General features: G+C 50.4%; 1 protein-coding gene across 7 annotated transcripts in view; it reads left to right on the plus strand.

The window, feature by feature from the left end:
* Window positions 1–25,536, plus strand: part of ITSN2 (intersectin 2) — a 2,589,317-nt gene that overhangs the window by 1,090,827 nt on the left and 1,472,954 nt on the right. For all 7 annotated transcript variants that reach the window (XM_069605851.1, XM_069605856.1, XM_069605854.1 and 4 more), the window contains one exon: window positions 24,427–24,563. In XM_069605851.1, the coding sequence (XP_069461952.1) occupies window positions 24,427–24,563 (137 nt within the window). The remainder of the gene's footprint in view (window positions 1–24,426; window positions 24,564–25,536) is intronic.

Raw genomic sequence — 25,536 nt, forward strand, 5'->3', positions numbered from 1 at the left:
CTCTGCAAGTAAATACAAGATTCACTTGTCACTAATATGTACCATATACAACCTTCCTTTTCCCATAGCAACTAATTAGAATATGTGCTCTTAGTGTCCTACCTTATAATCACATGATGCATCTTGTTCCACGATAAGCAGGTTTATATGCCGTCCTTGAATCTCGAGCTCATGATACTAGAAAGAAGGCTCACGTGGCCCCTGGTTCTTTTATAAATCTTTCCTGTTCTATTCATAAACCTCAAAAAAGGACAGATCTAGTCCATGCTAACTATTTTAATATCTCGCTTTCCCTTTCCCTTTCTCTTCTTTCTCTCTCATATACTCATATATATAGTGATGTGTTATATATGCCATAGTCCTGTCCGGGGTCGAGGAGTGGCACAGTCAAGAGGGAGTCGATGGACGACACCAAGCCACACTACTCTGTGTCAAAAATATCTCTTAGCAGCTAATGCAGAATGGGTAATCTATCAGATGAGTACTCTGCGTGAGAAGAACCAAAAGAAACATGTGACAAATCCCTGGATGTCGTCACTTCTCACAGAGGAGGAACCCCTTACCATGAAGCCCGGGAGGTGAGGCCACTACCCGATAGTCCCCCTGGTGGTGGTACTCAGTGGGATTAGGGACGACTATCCAGAGAGAACGCGGTATGTTTCTCCAGCATGGGGTCTGGCATAGATTCACATGCTCATGAATATTCCCTGTCGTCAGGCCGTTAATCCTCGGTAAAAGTAACTGTCTTTCTCCTATAAACCAATCACTGAGCTCTGGATCATACTGCCCTCAGCCAATGACTGCCCTCTCCCTAAGCCCCTCCTCTGGCAGCCATCTTCAGATTGTTACAGCATGTCCATGTGTTGGGAGTCCTCGTGTTTTGCTCTTGGAGCTTTTCTGCATTTTTCACACTTTTTTGCTAGGAAATTCCTTTTTTTGTTCGATTGAGCCCATCGTTTCTTCATCCGACTAACGGGGATCCGTTTGTCAGCACCTTTCTTTGCCTCTCAAGGGCAGATTTGTTGAGTGTTTTTTCTTCAAAGATTCCAGAAGGCCATCAGGCCTAAACCGCATGCCGGACCGTGTTGGAGGAGAGGAAGGACCGGTGTTCCCTCTCCAACTCTGCACGAGGTGCGGTTTAAGGAATGTGTTGTGGAGGACAAGCATTCCCAGTGCCTTTATTGTCTTCACCCAATGCACAAGGAGGAAAATTGTGAGATTTGTCGTGGCTTTACCAAGCGCACCATCAAGGATTGGCACTGCAGATTGACAGCTTGGCTCAACGCCAAGGCCTCTGCCCCGTGTGGTTGACAGGGTCATGCCTCACCCAGATCCGGCAGGCTTCTAAGTCCTTTGAGGGTGCCCCATCCGTGGGGGTCCAAGACAAGGCCAAGCTACGCAAGTCTATTTCCATCAGGTTCGCCGCACGATCAGCTTCTCCATCAGCCAGCCATTGCTCCTGCTCTTCGTCAAAGAGGAAGTCAGCTGCCCCTAGGAAGCTGCAGGAGAAACCGGAGAAGGCCAAGCAGCAGGGTAAGGTGTCCGACCTGTCGTGAAGGCCCAGGTGGTCCAGGCTAAATTGTCCTCAACTATCAAGTCGGTGGCGACCACCATTTCGAAGGCAAAAGGGGCTGATCAGGTTGAGGGGGCTCCGACGGCAGCCAGGCTCTTCCTCCCAGGCGGGAGGCTTTGGCCAAGCCAGTGGGAAAGACCCCAGAAAGAGGATGCCGTCCCTAAACCAGAGACCGAATCCTCAGGGCACAAAAAGGGGCTGGGGATGGTGGTGGTAGCGCTCCTGTAAACGTATATTTCTTCTTCTGACGAAGAAGACATAGTTTCCATCCACACGGTCCAGGAGGATGTTAGGGATGACGACGGGAATGTCAAGGAGGAAGACCCTGGAGGGGGCGACGATGTTGGCGAGGAAGAGTTCGACTGAGCCGAGCAAGTCTGCTCCCCCGACACCCCCAAGAGATTTGCTCAGGACTTTCTTTTGACAGTCCACACGCTGCTGTCGGAGATACAGAAGAGGATGCCCACCACCACCACCAGCACCGGCCCCATTGACACCGGGCCCACCACTGCTGAAGAAAAGGAAGCGGCACCCGATGGTCAAGGCGGCTAACGCTTTAGCGATCCTGTCCAGGTACGACCGGGAGTTATGGTACAAGATGGTCCCGCTCCTGGAATTCCTCCCCGAGGACAAATGTGTCAAGGCGCTGTAGATCCTTTAGGAGGGCGAGGTGGCGTCGGACCACGCTATCACCATGGCCCTGGACATTGCAGACATTGGTTCCGCCAAATGGGGAACGGGGTCTGCCTCTGTCGCTGTGGCTGGTTGAAGGCCACCATATTTAGGCAGGAAGTTCAGATGAGGGTCCTGGACATGCTGTTGGCCGGGGACAATCTTTTTGGAAAGGCCGTCGATGAATCACTACAGGCCACCAAGACCGACACAGAAACCACCCGTGCCTTGAGCATGCTGCAGTAGCACTGTCTGTCCTTTCGTTCCTCAGGAGGGAAGTCGGGCAGATCATCGAAAGGTTTCGGTGGAGGATCGTCCCTGTACCGCCAACCTTCCCGTTCCACGACCGAGGAGGCTTACAGGGGTCGTTCCAAGGCCTTCTGAGGTGGCCAACGTTGTCGTCAAGGCTCCCAAGGTGGTGCGCAGGCCGCCAACCAGGATTGAACCGGCCAAGATGTCGGGCCCCCACCCCTGCACCCTGGTAGGAGGCAGGCTGGCGAACTTTGTTAGCGTGTGGGAAAACATCTCCACCGACCGATGGGTACTGGACGCTCTCGCCCACAGACACACTTTGGAGTTTCAGTGAAAGTGACTGTGGATACCGCGGGTGGCTCGGCAAGAACAACACGTCACTCGGCTGCGGCTGGATGTCCGGGCCATGTTAAAAAGAGAGCGATAGAGCAAGATCCAAAGCAGCTCCAGGGCTCTGGAGTTTACTCCAGATACTTCTTTGTAAGAAAGACGACCGGGGGCTGGAGACCCATTCTCTATCTACGACGACTCAAGTACATCAGGTCCCAAAGATTCAGGATGGTCATGTTGCAGCATGTGCTCAGCCCACTGGAGGAGGGGGACTTTCTGTCGTCACTGGATCTGGTGGACGCATACTTCCATGTCCCCATTCATGAAAAACATTTTAAATTCCTGCGCTTCGTCGTACAAGGGAAGCACTACCGGTACAAAGCCCTGCCCTTTGGACTGAAGTCAGCCAGGAGACAGTCACCATGGATGCTTCCCTGGAGGGCAGGGGAGCTCACACCGGATGTCTCCATGCCAGATGCCTTTGGCTATCGGAGGAGAGGGATCTCTGCATCAATGTCCTGGAGCTGTGGGCAGTGTTCTGGGCCCTCATGTCATTCCTCCCATTCCTCAAGGGCAAGGTGGTGAGGGTCTTCACGGACAAAAGCACCACGATGTTCTACATCCGGAAGCAGGGGGGCACCAGGTCCCCGGCACTCTTCAGAGAGGCGCAAGAGTTGTGTCACTGGGCCGTCGCCCAGGGGATGTTACTCATCTCTTTCCACCTGGCGGGAGTCAAGAACACCATTGCCGACTCCCTCAGCAGCGAACTACGCTCTTGCCACGAGTGGGAGCTTCGGCAGGATCAAGTGGACAGTCTCTTCCTCAAGTGCGGCAGGCCCCAGATCGACCTATTTGCGACGGCGATGAACTCCAAATGCCAGAGGTTCGCCAGCAGGTTCCACCACCCGAAGAGCCTGGGGGAGGCATTCTCCTTCCTGTGGGAAGGCCTGTTCCTGTATGCCTTTACTCTGTTTCCCCTCCTGCTGTGAGTCATCAATCAACTCAAACAGTGCAGGTGCAACGTGATCCGCGTCCCCCGTTGTGGCTGAAGCAGATTTGGTACCCGGACCGTCTCAGCCTGACGACGTCACCATCAGTCAAGCTGCCAATGGTCGCAGACCTGCTCACCACAGAAGGAGGCGCAAACCTACATCACGACCCATGGTTGCTGAACCTGAAGGCTTGGCTCCTGCAGCATTAGGGTTCGGTGGGTACGAGCTTCCTTCCTGCAGACTGCAGAGAAGTCCTTGCCAGTGCTAGATTGTTGTTGACTCTTAAGTGCTATGGGCACTAGTGGAAGTGCTTCAAGACGTGGTGCCGGACACAGAAGATCAACCCGCTGAGGGTTATGGTCCCTCCGGTCCTTCCATACTTCTTGTCCTCGGCGAGGGCGGGACTGGCTCACGCCTCCATCAAAATGCATCTGGCGGCTATCTCCCACTACACCAGGTCTCCGGGACGGTCTTCGCTTTGGTCACACTGTCTAGTAAAGGAGTTCTACTACTGTTCCGATCGTTCACACCTCGGCGTGGGAACTCAACGTGGTTCTGATATGGCTCATGAGGGCCCCCTTCGAGCATATGCATTAAGCCCCTCTCAAGTACCTTTCGTGGAAGACAGCTTTCCTCATGGATATCACCTCTGCCAGGAGGGTAGGTGAGATCCAGGCCCTGTCCTGCAAGCAGCCTTATTTGACTTTCCATGATACGAGTGTGGTGCTGCGGACGCACCCATCCTTCATTCCGCAGGTTCCGTCGGAATTCCATATCAACAAACCTTTGGTGTTGCCTGTGTTTTTTCTGACGCCCTCGTGTCCGGCTGAGAGGACTCTACACTCGCTGGATGTGGTGCGTGCGCTGAAGTACTGTGTAGATCGCACAAAGAGTTTCCAGAAGACTTCTCAGCTTTTTGTGAACTTTGGTCCTGTGAACCATTTATTTATATTGTGCCGGTAGCTCACGAGCTTCGGGGCACAGATACATGAACACAAAGAACGGAAGAAAAGAAAAAGCAGAACACAGAACACAAGACAGTAAATAATAAAAAGAAAGCTGAGATGAATTGGAGGCTGTGCTTAATGGCTCTTGGCTTTACTTAAAGATGTGTGTTTTCAGTAATTTAGGAAAACGTAGATAGTTTGATTCCAATTTTAGCTGGACTGGGAGGTTGTTCCATATGCCAGCCACAGAGATGGGGAAAGATGTGCCTGCACCGTTTTTGTGTCTGTAAGAGGCCACAGCAATCAAGCCTTGATCCACAGATCTTAGCTTCCTGATGGGCACGTATGGAGTGAGTTTGGATTTTAGGTAGGCAGGAGCCTTACCAAAAATACATCTGTGTGCCAATGTAAGAGATTTAAACTGGACCCTTTCCTCAATTTTTAGCCAATGCAGTTCTTTTCTTGCTTTGCTGATATGCTGGTTTCTGGTTTTCTGTTTGATGATTCTTACTGCATTGTTTTGTAAAACCTGGTAGCTATGGGGGGCGTGGCCAACAGCCGAACCATGTGCAGGTGAATTCCGGGCGCTCCCGTGCAGCCGCCGAAATCTGCATGAAATTCTGTGGAAAATCCCCAAGGATGCCGTAGAAAGTACTGGGGAACGAAGTTGAAGTGCCGGGGTGAAGGATAATCTGTTTGAGGAGAGATACGGAGCGGGGTGTAGTCTGTGAGGCACGCCGAAAAGTCTGGCGCTTCGGCGGAAAGAGCTGCCTAAGATGGCCCCTGTGGAGCTGTGAGAGCGAGGAGGAAGAGCTGTGTGGAGCCCGTGGGTGCTGGTAATGGACGGTGCTCTCCGAGGGCAGCAAGGGTCCTGGTGAGCACGGAGTTGTCCCTGGCAGAGGTGGAAGAACGGACCCTGCTGGGCGAAGCACAAGGAGGAGGGGATTGGGCGGCAGACGGTGGAGCGAGTCGCCATTGGGAGTGGCGCTGGTCGGCCCGCAGAGACAGCGGCGGGAGGAGTCCCGGCTGGGAGCCAGAGGTTGGTGTCCAAAGAGGAGTGGCCGGGAGGAAACGGAGGCGGGGTGCCGGCTGGCACGGCTGCTGGAGCAGAAGGACCGAGTGGCGCCGCAAGGAAGGGACCCTCCGGCAGAACAGAGAGCCCGGGCTGCGGCACTGCTGGAGTGGCTGTTGCGGTGCGGGCTGTGGGACGGGACCTCACCAGGAAAAAGTGAACGGGGGTCTGCCCACACACAGACATTGGTGGCGGCGTGTCCCTGAGAGAAGAGGCCCAGGTGCCGGCTCTGCAGAGAGATCACGGAGGTTGTGGGGGACTTTTTCCCTCCGTCGGTGAGGGAGAGCAAGGCCCCTGGAGGTGGTGGAAGTGTTGGTGGAAGAAGCCTCCGGGGCAGTGGCTGGGAGGTCTGATATCTGGTTTCTCTCCTGTTGGGGGGTTATTGAAGTCTCCCTGCCTTCCTCCGGGCTGCCTGAACGTCCCGCTCTGGCCGGAAACTATTGAGTGGAGTGAGGGGTGGAGGGCCCCTGGGAGCGGGGTTCCCCCCCTGTACCTGCTGAGTGTGGCGCATAGAGGGGGCCTTGGAGATTGGCCCCTGATTGAGTAATAGAGCTGGTACTGAGGACTGCTGGAAAAGAAGGGGACGCAGGCTGGAGGACTTTGCTGGGGCTGGGTGTTTTGGGTGGAATCGGCGGAGGTTGGCGTCTGCTGAGAGAGAGGTGGGCTCCTGAGGGAAGACTCAGGCAGAATAGGTGGACCTAGGCACGAGGGTGCCAGCTGAGGACAGACCGCAGGATTTGCGCCTGAGGGGGGTGCCTATAGGAACTGGTGTACCATAGGCAAAAGCCAGCAGCGGGTGGAGAAGTACACAGAGGCAAAAGACAGGGCCCAGATACAAGAGGGACCAGATCGACAGGGGGGATCCCCAGGGGAGGAAAGAAGCTCTGTGACCCTGGACTCGCTAATGGAGGCGATACAGGTCTCCAGGCATACTCTTCAGGAGAGCATTAAGGAGGTACGTGTGGATGTGTCTCTGGTGAGGGCAGACCTCCGCAAAGTGTGCGAGAGAGTTACGGTGGTGGAGCAGAGGGTCAGTACGGTGGAGGATGATGTCCAAAAGCTAAAGAACCAGATGGCGGGCCTTATAGGCGCAACTCGAACCCTAGAAGTTAGAGCTGAGGATGCTGAGGGTCGCTCCAGGCGCTGTAACATCCGTCTGGTTGGTGTCCTGGAGAGGGAAGAAAGCCCTAGCGCGGAGCTTTTCGTGGAAAATCTGATCCTAAAAGTCCTGGGGATTAAGGGCCTGTCCAACCTCTTTACTGTGGAAAGGCCACATAGGGTTCCAGGAAGATACCCGCCGCCGGGTGCCCCGCTGAGAGTGCTAGTGGCTAAAATAATGAACTTCCGGGACCGTGACGTCATTCTGCAGAATGCTTGCAGGGTGGGTCAGTATGCGGAAATGCAAAGTTGATGATTTTTCCGGACTTTAAGCTTGAGGTACAACGTCAGAGGAGATCCTACGATGTGGTGAGGAGCCGTCTGCGGGAACTCAACTTAAAATACATGTTTTCCCCGGCAAAGTTGAAAGTGTTGTCGGGGGGGGGGGGGGGGGAGTCATGGTTTGTCACCGGCCCGAAAGAGGTATGGGGCTGGTTGGATATGAGGCAACATAAAGTGGATCCTTCTCTGGATGGTCCTAGGGTGGGGACGGCTCAGGAGTGTGGATAAAGCCTGGCATGATGCCGCTGAGGGAGACCCCTGGCAGAAGCTGTTACTGAGAGTGGGGTGCTACTGGAGAAGGAGGGGAAGATGTAGATGGGGCTGCATGGGGCAGATGGTGATACCCCTAGTTTAACTGACGCCACTAACTACCAGCCCCGAGGGAGTCTAGGAAGAGGGGTGGAATAGTTTAGTGGGTCTACTGTTATGGTAGGAGAAGGGGGAGGAGAATGGAGGGGAGAGATGGGGGAATTTTGGAGGAGGGAAGGGGGAGGGAAAGGAGGGGGGGGGAGAGTCTGGGTGGGTAGCACCAAGTTGGGGTTCGGTGCGGGAGGGGGGGGAGCTGTATAAGACCATGGGATGTGAAACTTGGCACAGCAGTTAAAAGTGGGAGAGGGAAGATGGGGTTGATGTCATGTGTATGGTAGAGGGGCTGACATGGGGGCAAATTCTGCTCCCCCGACACCCCCAAGAGATTTGCTCAGGACTTTCTTTTGACAGTCCACACGCTGCTGTCGGAGATACAGAAGAGGATGCCCACCACCACCACCACCAGCACCGGCCCCATTGACACCGGGCCCACCACTGCTGAAGAAAAGGAAGCGGCACCCGATGGTCAAGGCGGCTAACGCTTTAGCGATCCTGTCCAGGTACGACCGGGAGTTATGGTACAAGATGGTCCCGCTCCTGGAATTCCTCCCCGAGGACAAATGTGTCAAGGCGTTGTAGATCCTTTAGGAGGGCGAGGTGGCGTCGGACCACGCTATCACCATGGCCCTGGACATTGCAGACATTGGTTCCGCCAAATGGGGAACGGGGTCTGCCTCTGTCGCTGTGGCTGGTTGAAGGCCACCATATTTAGGCAGGAAGTTCAGATGAGGGTCCTGGACATGCTGTTGGCCGGGGACAATCTTTTTGGAAAGGCCGTCGATGAATCACTACAGGCCACCAAGACCGACACAGAAACCACCCGTGCCTTGAGCATGCTGCAGTAGCACTGTCTGTCCTTTCGTTCCTCAGGAGGGAAGTCGGGCAGATCATCGAAAGGTTTCGGTGGAGGATCGTCCCTGTACCGCCAACCTTCCCATTCCACGACCGAGGAGGCTTACAGGGGTCGTTGAGGGAGACCCCTGGCAGAAGCTGTTACTGAGAGTGGGGTGCTACTGGAGAAGGAGGGGAAGATGTAGGTGGGGCTGCATGGGGCAGATGGTGATACCCCTAGTTTAACTGACGCCACTAACTACCAGCCCCGAGGGAGTCTAGGAAGAGGGGTGGAATAGTTTAGTGGGTCTACTGTTATGGTAGGAGAAGGGGGAGGAGAATGGAGGGGAGAGATGGGGGAATTTTGGAGGAGGGAAGGGGGAGGGAAAGGAGGGGGGGGGAGAGTCTGGGTGGGTAGCACCAAGTTGGGGTTCGGTGCGGGAGGGGGGGAGCTGTATAAGACCATGGGATGTGAAACTTGGCACAGCAGTTAAAAGTGGGAGAGGGAAGATGGGGTTGATGTCATGTGTACGGTAGAGGGGCTGACATGGGGGCAAATTCCAACATGTTGAATGAGTAAGATAGGAAGTTTGAAGATTGGGACATGGAATGTCTGGAGGCTGGGGAACTATCAGATGAGGAGGAGGGTGGGGGAATATTTGAAGATGCAAGGGATACAGAAGGCCCTGTTGCAGGAGACACACGCGAATGTGGAGGTGTTGGGGAATCTGGAGAAACTGTGGGGGGGGGTCAGGTACGATGCACAACATACTCAACTCAGGCGAGGGGGGGTTCTTATCTGGGTGGCAAGGGGGGTGCCACTGAGACTGAAGTGGGGGGTGGTGGATGGGGGGTGTAGGGCAGTCATGGTACGCGGTATGTGGGAGAATAGGTCACTGTTTGGTTAACTCGTATGCGCCTAATGTGGATGACAAAGAGTATTTCCCCTCGGTGTTGCGCATGATGGGGGCCTATGAGGGGGAAATGATAATATGGGGGGCGGAGACTTTAATTGTCACTTGGATGAGCAGTTGGACGGGCAAGGTACTAGGGGGGACCAAAGAAGTATATGGCGGGGTCATTACGGGAGGTAATGCGGGACCTGGACCTGGTAGAGATCTGGAGGTAGAAACACGGGGAGGAAAGGGGTTTCTCTTATTACTCGAGTGTGCATGGTTCCTACTCGCGTTTAGATTATATGGTAACAGGAAGGGAACACTGTCACTATTTTGGGGAGACAATGTATTTGGGGCGCATTCTATCGGACCACTCGCCTCTGGAGACGACACTGTGCGGGCCCAGTGAAAGCCCCTCGCGGCAGTTGTGGTGGATGCAGAGGGAGGCGTTACGAGATGGGGCCTTTGTGGCGGAGCTTAGAGAGATCAGATCAGGTTATACTTTGAATTAAACGAGGGCACGGTGGGCACTAGGAGTGTTATGGGACGCCTTCAAGGCGACCATTAGGGGGAAATGCTTGGCCATGATAGTTGGGATGAGGAAGCGCCTCTTAGAGACGTTACAGTGGACAGAGGCCCAGGTAGCGGGACTGGATAGGGAGGCGGCGAGTGGGGCAGAGGTGGGGGAAAACCTGGCGCGAGCACTGGAGCTCCACCAGAATACCCTGGCGGAGCTGTCACACTTTGATGATAATAGAGGGGATGTGAGACTCCACGGGGAGGGGGATAAGGCGGGCAAACTTTTGGCATGGCTAATTAGTAGGGAATGTCTGAGTTGCGTCATAACTCGGATCCGATCTAATACCAGAGGGATAGTTGGGACGCAAAAAGAGATTAATGCGGCCTTTGTGGCATACTATAAGGATCTCTATACGAGTGAGAGGGGATATGTGGAGGTGGAGGACCTCATGGAGATACTCAAGTTGCCAAGGTTGGGTGAGGATAGTCGGGAGGAGTTGGAGGCCCCCATAGGGGAGGAGGACATTTGATGGGCGATACGCACTATGAGGAGGGGTACAGCGCCGGGTAGTGACTGGCTCCCGGTGGAGTTCTATGAGGAGTTTGCCGACCTTCTTGTCCCGCAGCTTCAGAAGGTATTTGAGGAGGCGTTCCAGGGCGGGGTGCCTCCCAGAATCAATGAGGCAAGCAGTGATCACAGTGATCCTAAAAGAGGGGAAAGATCCGAGGGATTGCATGGCATATCGGCCCATCTCGTTATTAAATGCAGATGGGAAAATCCTGGGGAAGATTTTGACGGCCAGGTTGGCGGCGGTTGCATCGAAACTGATACAGCCTGATCAATGTGGGTTTATAGGAGGCAGGAATACGTCGGGTAATTTCTCCAGCATTGGATCTTTCATGGATTCACATGCTTAGAATATTCCCTGTCGTCAGACTGGGAACCCTCGGTACACATATATAGTCGTTTCCTATAGGAAAAAACTTCCGACACTTGTGTGTCCTATCCACATCCACGTCCTCTCCGGGGCTGTCCACGCATGCCCCGTAGGACGTAATGGTATAAAAGCCCCGCCCCCGCGGGACCCGTCAGATTTCAACCGTCTCCAAAGATAGTGGGATCTCCTCGCGTAGTCTCTACTTTCTAGGCTATCGTTGAAATTACTCGCACGAGCTTCTGTGAGGTTATTGGTTTTATCAGAATGTCGGGAAAACCTCTTTCGCCCGTGTGCTACGTGCGGATTGAAGAAGGTTTACAAGGGGGACGGCCATCTCGATTGTATTTATTGCCTCCACCCTCACCATTCGGCAGACCAGTGTGAAATATGTAAAGGTTTTTCCCAGAAAACCCTGAAAGATCGGAGCCGGCAGCTGGTATCGTGGTTAAATGACGGGGCGGGAGCATACCCTCAGTCGGAGGTTGGCTCCGTGCGCAGCGTGGCCTCGATGAAAACATCGGGAGCCCCTCGCCGCTCAACCTCGTCGGAACCATCGGCGAAGAAGACTCGACCGGCGGAAAAAGAGGTTCCACGAAGCCACTCTTCCAAGGATAAAGAATCTTCAAAAAAGACATCATCATCATCTTCGTCGAAAAAACAAGGAAAGGAAAGGCCAAAATCCTCCTCGGGCGATCCTCATAGATCTGCCACGAGTAGAGAATCGGATAAACGCAGGGAGAGCGCTGTTAAGGCGGGACCGCCTAAGCCACCTGCAGGCCCACCGTCGTCGACGACGAACCAGTCAGTGTCCTCACTGCCGCTGACGCAGTTGGTTTCCCCCGTCATCAACCCAATGACAACGACGGCGACGATGTCCTCGTCGACCGAAGGTCTGGCCTGGAGACCAGAAGTTTTTGATCTGGGGTTGCCGGACACATTGCTGCATGAACAGGCAGTGTCGATTTCCTCGAAAGAAGACGATGGTTTCAGGATTGCGTGCCCGGAGGACCTTGGCCTGCGAGCCAAGTCACCATCAGGAGCAACCTGCTCTCAGGTCTTTACCCAACTTCCAAGCTCTCAATCGGCCCTGTCCATGGAGGTCCTGTCCTCCTTACACTCGCTGCTGAAATCGCTGGATGAAAGGCTTCCACCTGTACCGTCGACCCCCCCGCCCCCCCCCCCCCGTCGACAAGCCTGGCCCGTCACACCGTCCAACCAGAACGATAGGAGTTCCGGTGACTCCAGTAGTCCAGGAGGAGGGTGAGCTTTCAGACTCTTTATCTGACCGTGGGTCAGCATCGATATCTCCCTGTCTCCATCTAGGGATCCATCCTGGGTTTCGGATGTGGAACTGGAAACACCAAAGAGCCCCACTCACCCTTCACCACCGGACGATATTGGCGCTTTTCATTCAATGATGGAAAAGGCGTGCAAGGAGTTTGGCCTGGTCCAGCAGGAGGAGAAAAAGGACTGCTTTCTTTTCGAGCATATGGGTAAGAATAGACGTTCAATATTCTCGATACCCATTTTAGATCATGTCTGGAAAGAAGGTGTTCAAACCATGCGTCGCCCGTTTTCCGAACCGGCCGTCAAAGGCCGCATTGAAAAGAAATTTAAAGTGCCAGACTCTACCCCGAAGTGTCTCTCGGCCCAACCTACACCTGATTCAGTGGTGTCGGCAGCGGCGACGAGGAAAGCGAAGGCCCAACATAAATGCTCTACCCCTCCGGATAATGAGGCAAGGCGCCAGGACGTGTTTGGTAAGAAGGTTCTTTCCGTGGGTGCTGCAACTGTGAAAGCAGCCAACTCTCTGGCTATTGTGGCCAGGTACGACAGGGAGATGTGGCACAGGCTAGCCCCTATTCTGGACCACCTCCCGGAGGAACATAGAAGAACGGCGATGTCTCTGGTACGAGAAGGCGAAGAGGCGTCGAACCATGCTATTAACATAGCGGTGGACCTGGCAGATTCGGGCTTTAAGCAGATAAACAACGGAGTTGTTCTAAGACGCCAGGCTTGGCTTAAGTGCACCAACTTCAGGCCCGAGGTGCAGTATAAAGTATTGGACATGCCCTTCGAAGGTGATCTTCTTTTCGGAGAAAAGGTGGACGAGGCCTTGAAGGGGATGAAGGAGGACTCGGATACGGCACGTTCGTTGGGTTCTCTTCAGAGTGGTAAACACTTTCGTTCCTTTCGTCCCTTTAGAGGAGCATCTGGCAACTCAAGATTTTCTGCAACCAGGGATAGATCCTTTGGCAGATCGGCATACCCTTCCCAAGGATATAGGCGCTCCTCTCAAAACTCAAGCCGGCGCAGAAACTTCCAGTCATCCAAGAGACGACCGACTTATTCGTCGTCGACGAACAAACAAAGACCAGCAATGACGGGAAGCGCACCGTTCTGGGAGGAAGAGTGTCAAGCTGCGTCAAAGAATGGGAAGACATCACAACAGATCAGTGGGTTTTGGACACAGTGAGGTACGGACATTCTCTACTATTCAAATGCAAACCTCCAAAATGTCCACCGATACATCTACCCCAACCACATCTGAACATTTTGCTGCAGGAAGTAGCACTTATGTTACAAAAAGGTGCCATAGAGTTAGTCCCTGCATCGCAGAAAGGCCAAGGGGTATACTCACGGTGTTTTGTGGTAAAAAAGCCGAACGGAAAATGGCGTCCCATTCTCGACCTGTGCGACCTCAACAAGACCTTACAGAGTCAAAAATTCAAAATGCTTACACTGCAAGAAGTGATCAGGTCTGTCCAAGTGGGGGATTTTTTGGCGTCTCTAGATCTACAGGACGCGTACTTCCACATTCCTATGTGTCAAAAACACAGGAAGTTTCTGAGGTTCATGGTAGGTCAGACACACTACCAATTCGCAGTGCTCCCGTTTGGTCTCAAATCCTCCCCAAGAACGTTCACAAAATGTTTGGCACCCGTGGCAGCCTAGCTGCGAAAGAAAGGGCATCATGTGTACCTCGACGTCTGGCTTGTGAGGGGTTCCTCCTCGGCGTCGACCAACGACAGCGTACAGGCCACTTTACAGCTTCTGCAACGACTGGGGTTCGCAGTGAACTTCGAAAAGTCCTCTCTAAGGCCTTCAAGGAACTTAAAGTTCTTGGGAGCTCAATTCGAAACCCAGTCGGGAATAGTGAAACCTTCCCTAGACAGAATGTCAAAGATCAATCAACTGACGAGTCAACTTCGCTTACATGGCACACTTTCAGTGAGGAAGTATGTGGCGATCCTAGGTTCCATGGCTTCTTGCATCCACTTAGTAGCCAACTGTCGATTGTTCATGAGGCCTCTACAGGAGTTCCTGGCGGACAGATGGAAGCAGGCCACGGGCCGGTGGTCAGACAGGATAACCATCGACGACGACGGTACCATCCGAGCTCTCCAGTGGTGGAAAAGCGTTCACAATCTGGACAGAGGGGTTCCTCTACAAGAACCAGAATTTCAGAATACCATCATCACGGACGCATCCCTGACGGGCTGGGGAGCACACATGGACAACCACCAAACACAGGGCAGATGGTCTCCGACCGAATCACGCCTGCATATCAATGTGTTGGAACTGAGGGCAGTGAGATGGGCCTTGAAATCATTCCTCCCACATATCAAGGGGTCGAGAGTAAGAGTGCTGACAGACAACACGACAGCCATGTTCTACTTGATAAAACAAGGCGGCACGAGATCCAGGACCCTTTCTGTGGCGGCTCAAAAGGTATGGCATTGGGCTTTGAAACACAACATATCTATAGTGGCTCACCATCTTCCAGGAGTGAAGAACGTACAAGCGGATTCCCTGAGCAGGAGCATGGCTCAGATACACGAGTGGGAGATGGACACCATTCAGCTGCAAAAAATCTTCGAAAGGTGGGGTCACCCCTCAGTCGATCTCTTCGCAACGAAAGAAAACAGGAAATGCGAGCAGTTCGCGAGCAGATGGCCTCAGAAAGGATCCCTAGGGGAAGCGTTCTCATTTCCGTGGACAGACAAGTTCCTGTACGCCTTCCCTCCGTTCCCCCTTGTACAGAGGACAATACAGTGGATTTGCAGATACAAATGCCGGGTCATTCTAGTGGCACCGTATTGGCCGAGACTACTGTGGTTTTCCGACCTCCTACATCTGTTGTTGGAACAGCCGATAGCTTTCCAGAAGGTGCCGAATCTCCTGTCCAGGGACAAGGGAACGGTGTGGCATCACAATCCGGACAGCCTCAACCTGACTGCCTGGCTCCTGACTTTTCAGAATTTGGCAATTTGAAAGTCTCGTCGGATTGCCGGAGAATTCTGCAGGCGGCTAGGGCTCCTTCGACTAACAAGTCATACATATACAAGTGGCGAAGGTTCTGTATGTGGTGTCAAACGCAGCACGAAATACGGCCCTTGGAAGTAACTCCAGAACAAATTTTACCGTATCTTCTTCACCTAGCAGAGAGTGGGCTATCCTCGTCATCCATCAAGGTGCACCTGGCGGCCATCTCAAGGTTCACGAGGAGGAGACAGTCCTCACCGTTATTCAGCGACAGACTGGTGAAACATTTCATGAGGGGTCTCTTTAGAACTTTTCCCCCTACGAAGCGGTTCCCACCATCGTGGAGTCTAAATGTGGTGTTGGCGGCCTTAATGAAGCCCCCTTTCGAGCCAATGTCCTCTTCATCCATGCAGTTCCTATCGTGGAAGCTGGCTTTCTTAATTGCCATTACGTCAGCTAGAAGAATGTCGGAATTACAGGCATTAGTCATAGACCCTCCATATATGAGATTCTTTAAGGACAAAGTGATACTATCAACTAATCCTACTTTCATCCCGAAAGTGCCGACGGTCTATCACAAACACTCGACCATTGTCCTCCCTACTTTCTTTGCGACCCCGTCGTCGACGGCGGAAAAGGCTCTTCATACTCTTGATGTGAAAAGGGCGTTAAAGTTTTATCTGCAAAGAACGCAAGAACTCAGAACTACCAGACAGCTGTTCATCGCATATGGTCCGTCGACGAGAGGAAGGGCAATTTCCAAGCAAGGACTGGCTCGATGGGTCTCGTCGGCGATTGCTTTTAGTCACTCCAAGGCCGCCGGGAGACCCCTACAAGGGCACCCTAGAGCCCATTCCACGAGATCGACAGCCTCCTCCGCGGCGCTATGGGCAGGAATTCCTCTGACAGACATCTGCCAGGCGGCGGCATGGTCAGTCCCACACACGTTCACACGCCATTACTGCCTGGAAAGGCAGCATGCGGATGAAGTACAGATGGGAAGGGCAGTGCTGCGCCATATTTTTCAATGAGGTAAGCCAAATATGGTGAAGCTGTTGTCTCTTACTTTGTCTATGTTTGTTTTTCCTTGAGATGTCGATTTTAAGTATATATATATATATGTGTATATATTTATGTATTATGAATATGTTTATATCAGAAAATATGTTGCTGCCTACGTACATATATATATATATATATATATATATATATATGTATATATATATATATTTGGACTGGGAGTGGTTTTGTGATGTATGTTGCATTGCATTCTCACCTCCTTCTTCTAGGATACTGCTATACAATCTATTCTAAGCATGTGAATCCATGAAAGATCCAATGCTGTAGAAGGGAGTAGTTTCTTACCTGTAACTCCATTTCTCCAGCGTTGGTATCTTTCATGGATTCACATGCGCCCACCAGCCTCCCCAAAATGCAATGTGCAAGATATGTGCATAAACAGGTTCCCCCTTTCTACTTTGGAGGGGCCGAAATCTGACGGGTCCCGCGGGGGCGGGGCTTTTATACCATTACGTCCTACGGGGCATGCGTGGACGGCCCCGGAGAGGATGTGGATGTGGATAGGACACACAAGCGTCGGAAGTTTTTTCCTATAGGAAACGACTATATATGTGTACCGAGGGTTCCCAGTATGACGACGGGGAATATTCTAAGCATGTGAATCCATGAAAGATACCAACGCTGGAGAAATGGAGTTACAGGTAAGAAACTACTCCCATCTCCCGGCTACATCACGTGATGGATCGGGTGAAGTCACAAAGGCGGGACATGGCGATAGCGTCGAATGACGCCATGAAGGCGTTTGACTCCCTGGAGTGGAAGTGGCTGTTTTGGATGTTACGGGAGTTTGGGTTTGTGGAGAACATCTGTAGGTGGCTGACCTTGCTGTACACTAAACTGCTAGCGATGGTGAAAATTAATAATTGGGTGTCAGAGACATGGGAGTTGGGAAGGGGGACTAGGCAGGGGTGCGCGGCTTCCCCAATTTTATTCACTCTGGCTTAAGAACCACTGGCGGCATTTCTGCGGCAGGAAATGGGTGAGGCTGGAATTGAGGTGGATGGGCAGAGGCATATTGTATCTCTATACGCGGATGATTTGTTATTATACGTAGGGGACCCCAAGATATTTCTTCCAGACCTTTTAGAAATACTGCGCAATTTTAGAGCTATGTCGGGTTCTGTATAAATCCGGAGAAATCGGTTCTGTTTCCGTTAGGAGGGCTACGGGATTGCCCAGCGGAGGAATTACCAGAGCTGGGGATAAGATGGGAGACAGAATCATTTAGATACCTGGTAGTGCGGGTGTTTCATGAAGTAGTGGACACGTTTGTACATAATACAGGGGGGGGGCATTATCCAAAATAGGGGACTTCATCCAGTTCTGGAAGGTTTTACCCCTTTCGCTGATGGGCAGGGTGGCATTATGTAAAATGGTAATCCTCCCGCGGTTGCTTTACTTCTTTACGAATATACCGTATGTGGCAGAGAAGGTGTTTTTTTAAATGTTGGATGTCAAGATTAGGGAATTGCTGTGGGACACGGGGAGGAGACTGATGTCCCTGCAAACTCTGCGGAGATCGAGGAAGGGTGGGGGATTGAGCCTTCCGGACTACGAAAAGTACTTTGTGGCGGCACAATTACAATCGGTGCTGGTGTGGGATCAACTGGAGGCGGAACTCCTGGGGACACTGGTGGGGCCCTTGCAGCGGGGGTGTAGGCCGATGGAGCTCTTGTGGCACCCACTGGGCAACATGGGGACGTCGGTGGTCTTTGAAGCGGTAAGGTAGACATGGAGGAAGTATGTTGGCGGTAAGGGGTTTAAGGGCCGTTATGAGAGTAGTCTCCCATGGGGGGGCTGACCAGAAACTCCGCCCGGCAATTGGGCGGGTGGGGATACGGAGATTACGGGGAAAAAGGATGTGAAAAGGTGGGGGACTTTTTCGAGGGTGGGCAGCTCCTTACCTGCAGGGAGTGGTGTGACAAGTTTGACCTGCCACGGAGTTTTTCTGGCATATGGGGCGGTGGTTCGGAGGATGGCGGAGCTATGGGAGGGGATCCCTGAGGAGCCGGAATCATGCCCGGTGCTCCGAGTACTACTTGATCAGGCGGGGGTTAGGGCGCGTATCTCGCGGGTATACAAGGCTCTTGGAGAGAGGACTTCAGAGAGGGAGTTGAAAGTCGAGGAGAAATGGGAAGTGGATATGGGGCGCTCGATATCGAGTGCGGAATGGGAACGGGTCTGGGACTTGGTCCAGAAGTCCTCGAGGAACGCCTGCTTCCAGTTGGTTCAATTTAACATCCTGCATAGGGTATATGTTACCCCATTGGCGCTCAAGGCGATGAGCGGGGAACACCCGGGTGATTGCCCCAGATGTGGGTCAGCGGAGGTGGGGTTCTGGCACATGGTGTGGGAGTGCGGGGCAATAATAGAGTACTGGGACGAGGTGCTTAAGGGAGTGAATGAGCTATTGGGAATCAGCCTGGAGCGGCGTCCGGAGATTTGTTTGTGGGGGAACCTACTGGGGGGGGCAGCGTAACAAGTTGCAGAACAGAATGGGTCGGTTTCTACTCATATTGGCAAAACGCCGACTGGCAATAGCGTGTAAGTTGCCCCTGGGTCCCACAATCCAGTTATGGAGGAAGGACGTACGAAGATGGGGTTTAGCGGAGTTGATGGTGTTGCAGAATATGGAGGTGGCGGAGGTAACGGTCCATTGGTCCCAATTGCTGAATGACCTTGCAAAGGATAATGACCTGCGTCCACCGTGAAGTAACATATGCGGGAGAGAAGCCATGACGGTGGAGGGGGGAGCTCGAAGATGGGGGTAGCAGATGGATTGGCCCTAATCTCACCAAACTGTGAACACTTAAACTGGACTGCTGTGACCAATGGAGGAAGGAGGACTTAGATGGAACTTGGGGAGAGGGAGAGCGGGAGGGGGAAGTGGTTGTATTGTTGGTTATGTTTTGTTAATATGTGGGAGGGACTGATTTTTGGAGTTGGGGAGGGTGAAGGGACAGTTGTGGAATTGTTATAATAAAATGCCAATAAAGAGTGTTAAAAAAAAAACTTGGTAGCTATGATAGCATTGTTTATTGGCGCATAGGATGAGGGCATTGCTGTAATCAAGGTGTGATAAGATTGTGGCTCTTGCAATTGTGGCGCTGTTTTCTTCCGATAAGTAAGGTCATTTGGCTATTAGTAGGCAAAGATGGTAAGAGCAGGTTTTTTAATGTATTGGATTTGGGCATCCGACCCTAGGGAGGCTTCCAGCATCATCCTAAGGGTCCTGACCTTGTTCAAAACTTGGATTTGGGTATCTTTTATTGTGAAGGCGCTGTATGAGGGATGGAGCTTTGTTCTGGCTAAGTTTGTGCCAAAAACCATGAGCTCTGTTTTCTTGCCATTAAGGCACATCCAATTAATGTCCATCCACTGCTCTACTGCGTTGTATACCAAGGATAATTTCTCGTTGTCCTTCTGATGATCTCCGCTTAATTCGATTACCAGCTGAGTATCATCAGCGTAGTTGGTAAAGAATGTATTGCTGTTGTCCAGCACTGTACAGAGAAACCTTAGGTAAGGATTGAAAAGTAGCGGGGACATACTAGCACCCTGTGGGAGCGCACAGGTGATTTCTTTTTCTAATGAGAACAGATTTCCCTAGTGTACTCTAGAGGTTCTGTTTTGAAGGAAGTCATTATCCATCCTATAGCTTCGTCTGAGCAGTTTGCTGTTTCCTTTAGTGCTTTCTTAAGTAGATTATGGTCTAGCAGGTCAAATGCTGCTCTCAAATCTAAAAGGATAAGAGACAAACTTTCCCCTGATCTATGATGTTGAGCATCTTGGTCTGTAGATCCTGCATAGCCGTCTCTGTGCTATGAGCGGGACGAAAGCCTGATTGTTGGTAATGAAGGGATTCTGAGAAAAAGTTGCAGTTGGTTATGGGTCTAAGGTTGTTTGGGTCCCTCTGGTCAAGATTGTTTTTTTTTTTTTACCAGTGGTGTGACCGTGACCCACTTTATGCTCTTGGACACATTTTGATCTCTGAAAGAGGTGTTAATCATTTCTGTCAGGGCTGGTGCGAAGATATCAGGATGGTCTAGTATAATGTTGGCCGGGAGTATATTTTTGGCGCAGGTGGTGGGTTTCATGGATGCTAGTGCTTTTATCATATCACTGGTGGTGATGGGAGTGAACCTAAACTGGGCCATAGGATGGGTTGGTTCCTCGGGTGTTAGTGAGGGAGGCGTATTTGTATCGGCTTGAGATTTAGCAATGATATCCCTGTCCTTGGTGATTTTATTGAAGAAAGCTATCTGAGTTGCGTCACACTCTTCTTGAGTGGGGGAAAAGATAGGGGTGATTCCTTTGGGTTTTTCAACCGATTTCAATATATTGAAGAGTTTGCTAGTAGAGTTGGCTGCCAGGGAGATCTGTTTGTTGTAATAATTATTTTTTGCTGCGATTATCTTATTTTTGTAAGTTTTCTCGCTATTTTTCCAGAGTGCTTTGTTGTCATGGGTAGGCTATATTAGCCATTCATTTCCCCTCTTGTTTTTTTTCTGTTCCTGGAATTCCTCTGAGAACCACTGTTGTTTTTTTCCTTTTGATCTAACAGTTTTAGTTATGGGTGGTGCTTTCTGATCGACAAGTGTCTGTAGGTGGTTAAGTAGGTTTGACAAAGTAGTCTCACATGAGTCTTCATTATTTCCCTTGATTTCAAAGTCGTCTTGGGTTTGTTTCAGGTGCTCTTTGCTGTCATTTTTAAAATGTAGCTGTGTTATTTTGAATGGGAGGTTTTAAGTTTTTGTGTAGGTGGGGAGATATGGAACGTGACACTGTAGTGGTCCGACCAGATACATGGGTCGGTTTTGTAGTCTCGAGATGTAAGGTTGTTGGTAAATGTCATTGTCCATGGTGGGTTCGCTATTCATCACCATGTAGTCAATGTTATTGAATAGTTTCTCCTGTTTAATAGCTTCTCTATCTCTGGGGTCCCCCTGCCAGCGGTTAAGATCTCCCAGGAATAGAGTTGCAGTGTTTGGTCCTTTAATCATATTTAGCTGGTGGGTTATTTCTTCATTAAATTCGGGCATAATGTATGGTGGCCTATAGACTTCTATTATGTTTAGGCTACTATTGCTAGTTGGAAGGTGTTTAAGGTGTAGAATTTCAGTGCCGTAACACAATATTTTAGAGGGAAACAGTTGTATAGTGTCTTTAGCAATTGCTGCTACGCCACCTCCCTGTCCTGTTTCTCTATTCGTGTAATGGATGGTATAACCCGTGGGATGGACTTGTCCAAGGCTTCCATCTCCATGTGCCGCTCTGGCTGTATCACTCATTGTCACCAGTTGGCAAACCGACTGCTGCTTGGCCGTCCGAGAGCCCATTATACCAGAGCAATTGCTGCAACAAAGGCGTTCCTGTCTGGTGTACCCCTGCTGGACATCTGCAGGGCTGCTATGTGGAGGTCTGCGCACACCTTCACAAGATTCTACTGTGTCGACAGGGATTCCAGAGAAGAGTCCAGGATCGGCCAAGCAGTGCTGTGTAACCTGTTCGCTTGAAGGTGAGCCTGGTGAGGAGGTAAGAGTGCTAGCTTCTGTTGAGTCTTGCCACCTTCCGTGGTTGTGTATGCATGTACTGCTATGTATTCTTTATTCATGAGCATGTGAATCCATGCCAGACCCCATGCTGGAGAATGAACAAGTTACTTACCTGTAACAGTTGTTCTCCAGCATGGATGGGTCTGACATGGATTCACATGCGAACCCTCCTGCCTGCCCCTCTTCTTGTCCTTACTGACACTTTACGTGCTACGGGAGAATAGCTCAGCAGCAACATGCTCACCTTGGAAGCAAGACGACATGGAGCAACACAGGTTTGATTCCCGGGTCCGCGCTTAGAAACCTCTGGGTATTAAGTGCGTTATAAATAACCCATCATATATCTTTTCTACCAAATCTGAAGATGGCTGCCAGAGGAGGGGCTTAGGGAGAGGGCAGTCATTGGCTGGGGGCAGTTTGACCCAGAACTCAGTGATTGGTTTATAGGAGAAAGACAGTTTGTAAGTGAAAGTGAAACTGTTTTTCTTTTACCGAGGATTCCGAGCCTGACGGGAATATTCATGAACATGTGAATCCATGCCAGACTCATGATGGAGAACGATGGTTACAGGTAAGTAACTTGTTCCTTCCCATCAATCCCCTTCACCTTTACCCTGCCATCTCATGTACATGTGTCATGTAGAAGAGTCGGCTCCACCTTACAGAGAGCTCTCTGTGAAGTACTGGGATGAGGAGAAGGTGCAGAGGCATAAAGAGCACTACCGAGCAGTCTAGTGTTTCACAAATTCCTATTGGCTGAGACCAATACAACATATATGTGGGAAAACGAGCCAAGGAGTCAGACCCTCCAAGGAGAATCTGCGAGCCTCGAGGACATCCAGGGTGGAGCAGAGAGGAAGCCGCTGACCGCCACACGAGAACTGGAGAAGAGGCATCCCTTAGCTGATCTGAAGTACGCTGATCGACCGGAGAGCTGGAAGAGCGGGAGTGTGACGAAATGGAGCTGTCATACATTGTGGTTGTGGAGATACTCACCACCTGCCCAGCACGAAACACTGCAGAGGTGCCGCAGTAGTCATGCAAACAGAGGCAGTGCGTGAGAAGCCAAGTGGAGTGACAGAAGTGCTTGCAACTGGTGAACAAGACCCGACATAGACCAAAAAGGTACAAGGGCTGTTGCGGGAAGAAAGGAGGGCAAGAGAAGGCTGGAAACCAGGGTCAGGGACCCATGTACAACTTTAGAGACTGCCTCAAGTAACCAGAAAGAACATGGTACCTGGCAGTGAAGTGAACCAGGTCTATCACCAACAAGCTATAAAGAAGAGAGAAGGGTCTGGGACCCGCAACGGAAGAAAGAGGTAATCACAACCACTCTTCCTCATCGCAGTACCTGACAAGGGAGTAAACCAAGTCTGCCAACACTGATCTAGGACTGTACCCAAAATAAGAAGCCTGAGAAGGGCCTGTGGAAGGGAGTCATTCCCCCCAACCTCTGTGAACTGTAACAAAGTCTTAGGAGGAGAGTCATTCCTCCAGCCTTTTGTGTATCATGAACCCAAGAGTTATTGGGGTAAGAAGCCATACCCACTGGTGTTGTGTACTGTGAAGCCAAGAAACACTAGGGGAAGGAAACCATACCCCCTGCTGTTGTGTACCGTGAAGTCAAGCAGAAGAAGGCGCAGGGAATGCAGTCATTCCGCTGGCACTGTGGCTGTATTGCGACCAAGACATTCTCCTTGAATCCAATAGTGAAGACAACTATGGGCAATAAGGAATGAAGGAGTTGGAACTTTACTTTTGAGTTGGAACTGAACAGCATCACCAGCTGAAACTTTGTTGTGTATTATGGAAAGGAACTGAGACTTGGGAAGGGAGTCATTCTCTCAGACGAAGTTCCCACTTGCAATTGGAACTATAGTGCATTGTCCAGGAGAAGGATGCTATTCTTCTGGACCAAGAAGATCCACTACCTCTTTAGTATTAGTTACAAGTGTTAGGGACAGGCGTAGGCATTTTGACAAGCGACAGTGAATTCTTTTTATTTACTTGGATATTAAGACTGAATCCTTAGTTCCTTTGTTGAGACAGGGAAACCTCTCTTAGAGTTATGGAGGGATAGGTTTCCTCTTAATTTTGATTAACTAAAGGTTTATGCCCACGATCATGCCACTTGTACATCAATCTCCTACTTCTGCACCCTTACAAAGACCATTACTGCTAAGTAATTTCACAGTTTGCACCATATATAATGGGCATGCTCTTCTGCGTTTTGTGAAGCTTCTATTCTGAAACTTTTGTTTGATTTTCAGCTGTTATTAGTGGCTGCTATTATACTAAGTTATGTAACTGTGACAATGTAAATACCACAGTATAACTGCATCATGCTTATGTTGGAATCAGACATTCACTTTCTGCGCCGTAGTGCATGAACAATGAAGCTCAATTCACCCTTTTCATGTTTAATGGCTCTCTGTCCTATTTCAGGTGTCCTCCACTCTATACACCTTTTGGTGGAAACACAGCATAGTTATTGATCCCTCAATTCTAATTCCTTGATACCCCTGTGTTAAGCTTCTACCCCTTAAAATTAGATTTTATTGTCGGGTTAATTGTAATGAACTTCGAAAACTATCAATGCCCGTATTATGAGTAGTATAATAACTTTAAGGTGACTTGAAAGTATATAGTTTGTTAACATGACTGATATTATGCCTTTAATTGTCTCTGTTTAAGGATTTAAGAGAAAGCTATACCAGCCAGGAATTAGCCCTTCAGCAGCTTCAAAATATTAAGCAGGAGAAGCTTAGGGCAATTGAAAGAAAGAAAGAGGAACTTTTCCAGAAAAAGAAACAGGAAGAAGAAGCCTTAAGGTATGGAAAGCACAGTATTGTTGATCATTTTACTTCATTATTAGTTTCTACCAGTTATCTGTAATGGATTCACAAATACTCTTGGGGCGCGGGGGGACATTGCAATATAGATTGTAGTCTTTTTTTTAACTTCCTGTTTATAATTTGTGCCATTTATATGCTGGACTTTTGATTTCTCTTTGAATGTCAAAGTACAATAACATTGCTTTTTGTGATATCAAAATAATGTAATGTACAAATGCCAATCTCTGCTCTTGCTTCATTGTTTGCATTACTATATATATTGGAGCCAGAAACGAACTAATCTAGAGGCGCCCCGCCAGTACTAAAACACCTAACCACCCAACAAATATCTTGCATATACAACACTGAGGTCCAATGACCATGTGTCCCTTGGGGGAGTGGGGCTATAAACAAGATCTAAAACTTGCTTTGTTTCACTTTACCTCTCCACCTACCGACACACCCCATGCGCTTCATTCAGAACACCATGAGAAACAACTCAGTGAAGAGGATACATGACAATATAAAACATTACCTTGAAAACCCCCTATAACTAACCTTACACATGGCTCAAGAATACAATTTTAGAACACTAACTTCGGAACCTTGACTAACTCATCACGGCACAGATGCTGAAGACCTTCAGAAGAACCTTCAAACTATGACTACTTTCATCACCAAAGACCACCCAACAGAGACATTTCTTCTGAAATCAGACAAAGTAAACAACCCAACCTATAATGTACTGGACCTGTTTCACAATATGCTTAATGCAGCTGCCCACAACCAATAAACCATCTGTCAACTCAGATCCACCCCCGGCTTGCACTCACATGATGAAAGCTTTTTTTTTTTAAACAAATGTTTTTTATGAATTTTAACCAAACATAATATACAAACTTAACACTAAACATAATATGCGGGTTAACAAACGCACTCTAAATATCCTACTCTCTACCCCAAATTCCCA

The sequence above is a fragment of the Ambystoma mexicanum genome, chromosome 4p (assembly GCF_040938575.1).
Source record: "Ambystoma mexicanum isolate Mex_15411 chromosome 4p, UKY_AmexF1_1, whole genome shotgun sequence".
In the NCBI taxonomy this organism is placed as follows: Eukaryota; Metazoa; Chordata; class Amphibia; order Caudata; family Ambystomatidae; genus Ambystoma; species Ambystoma mexicanum.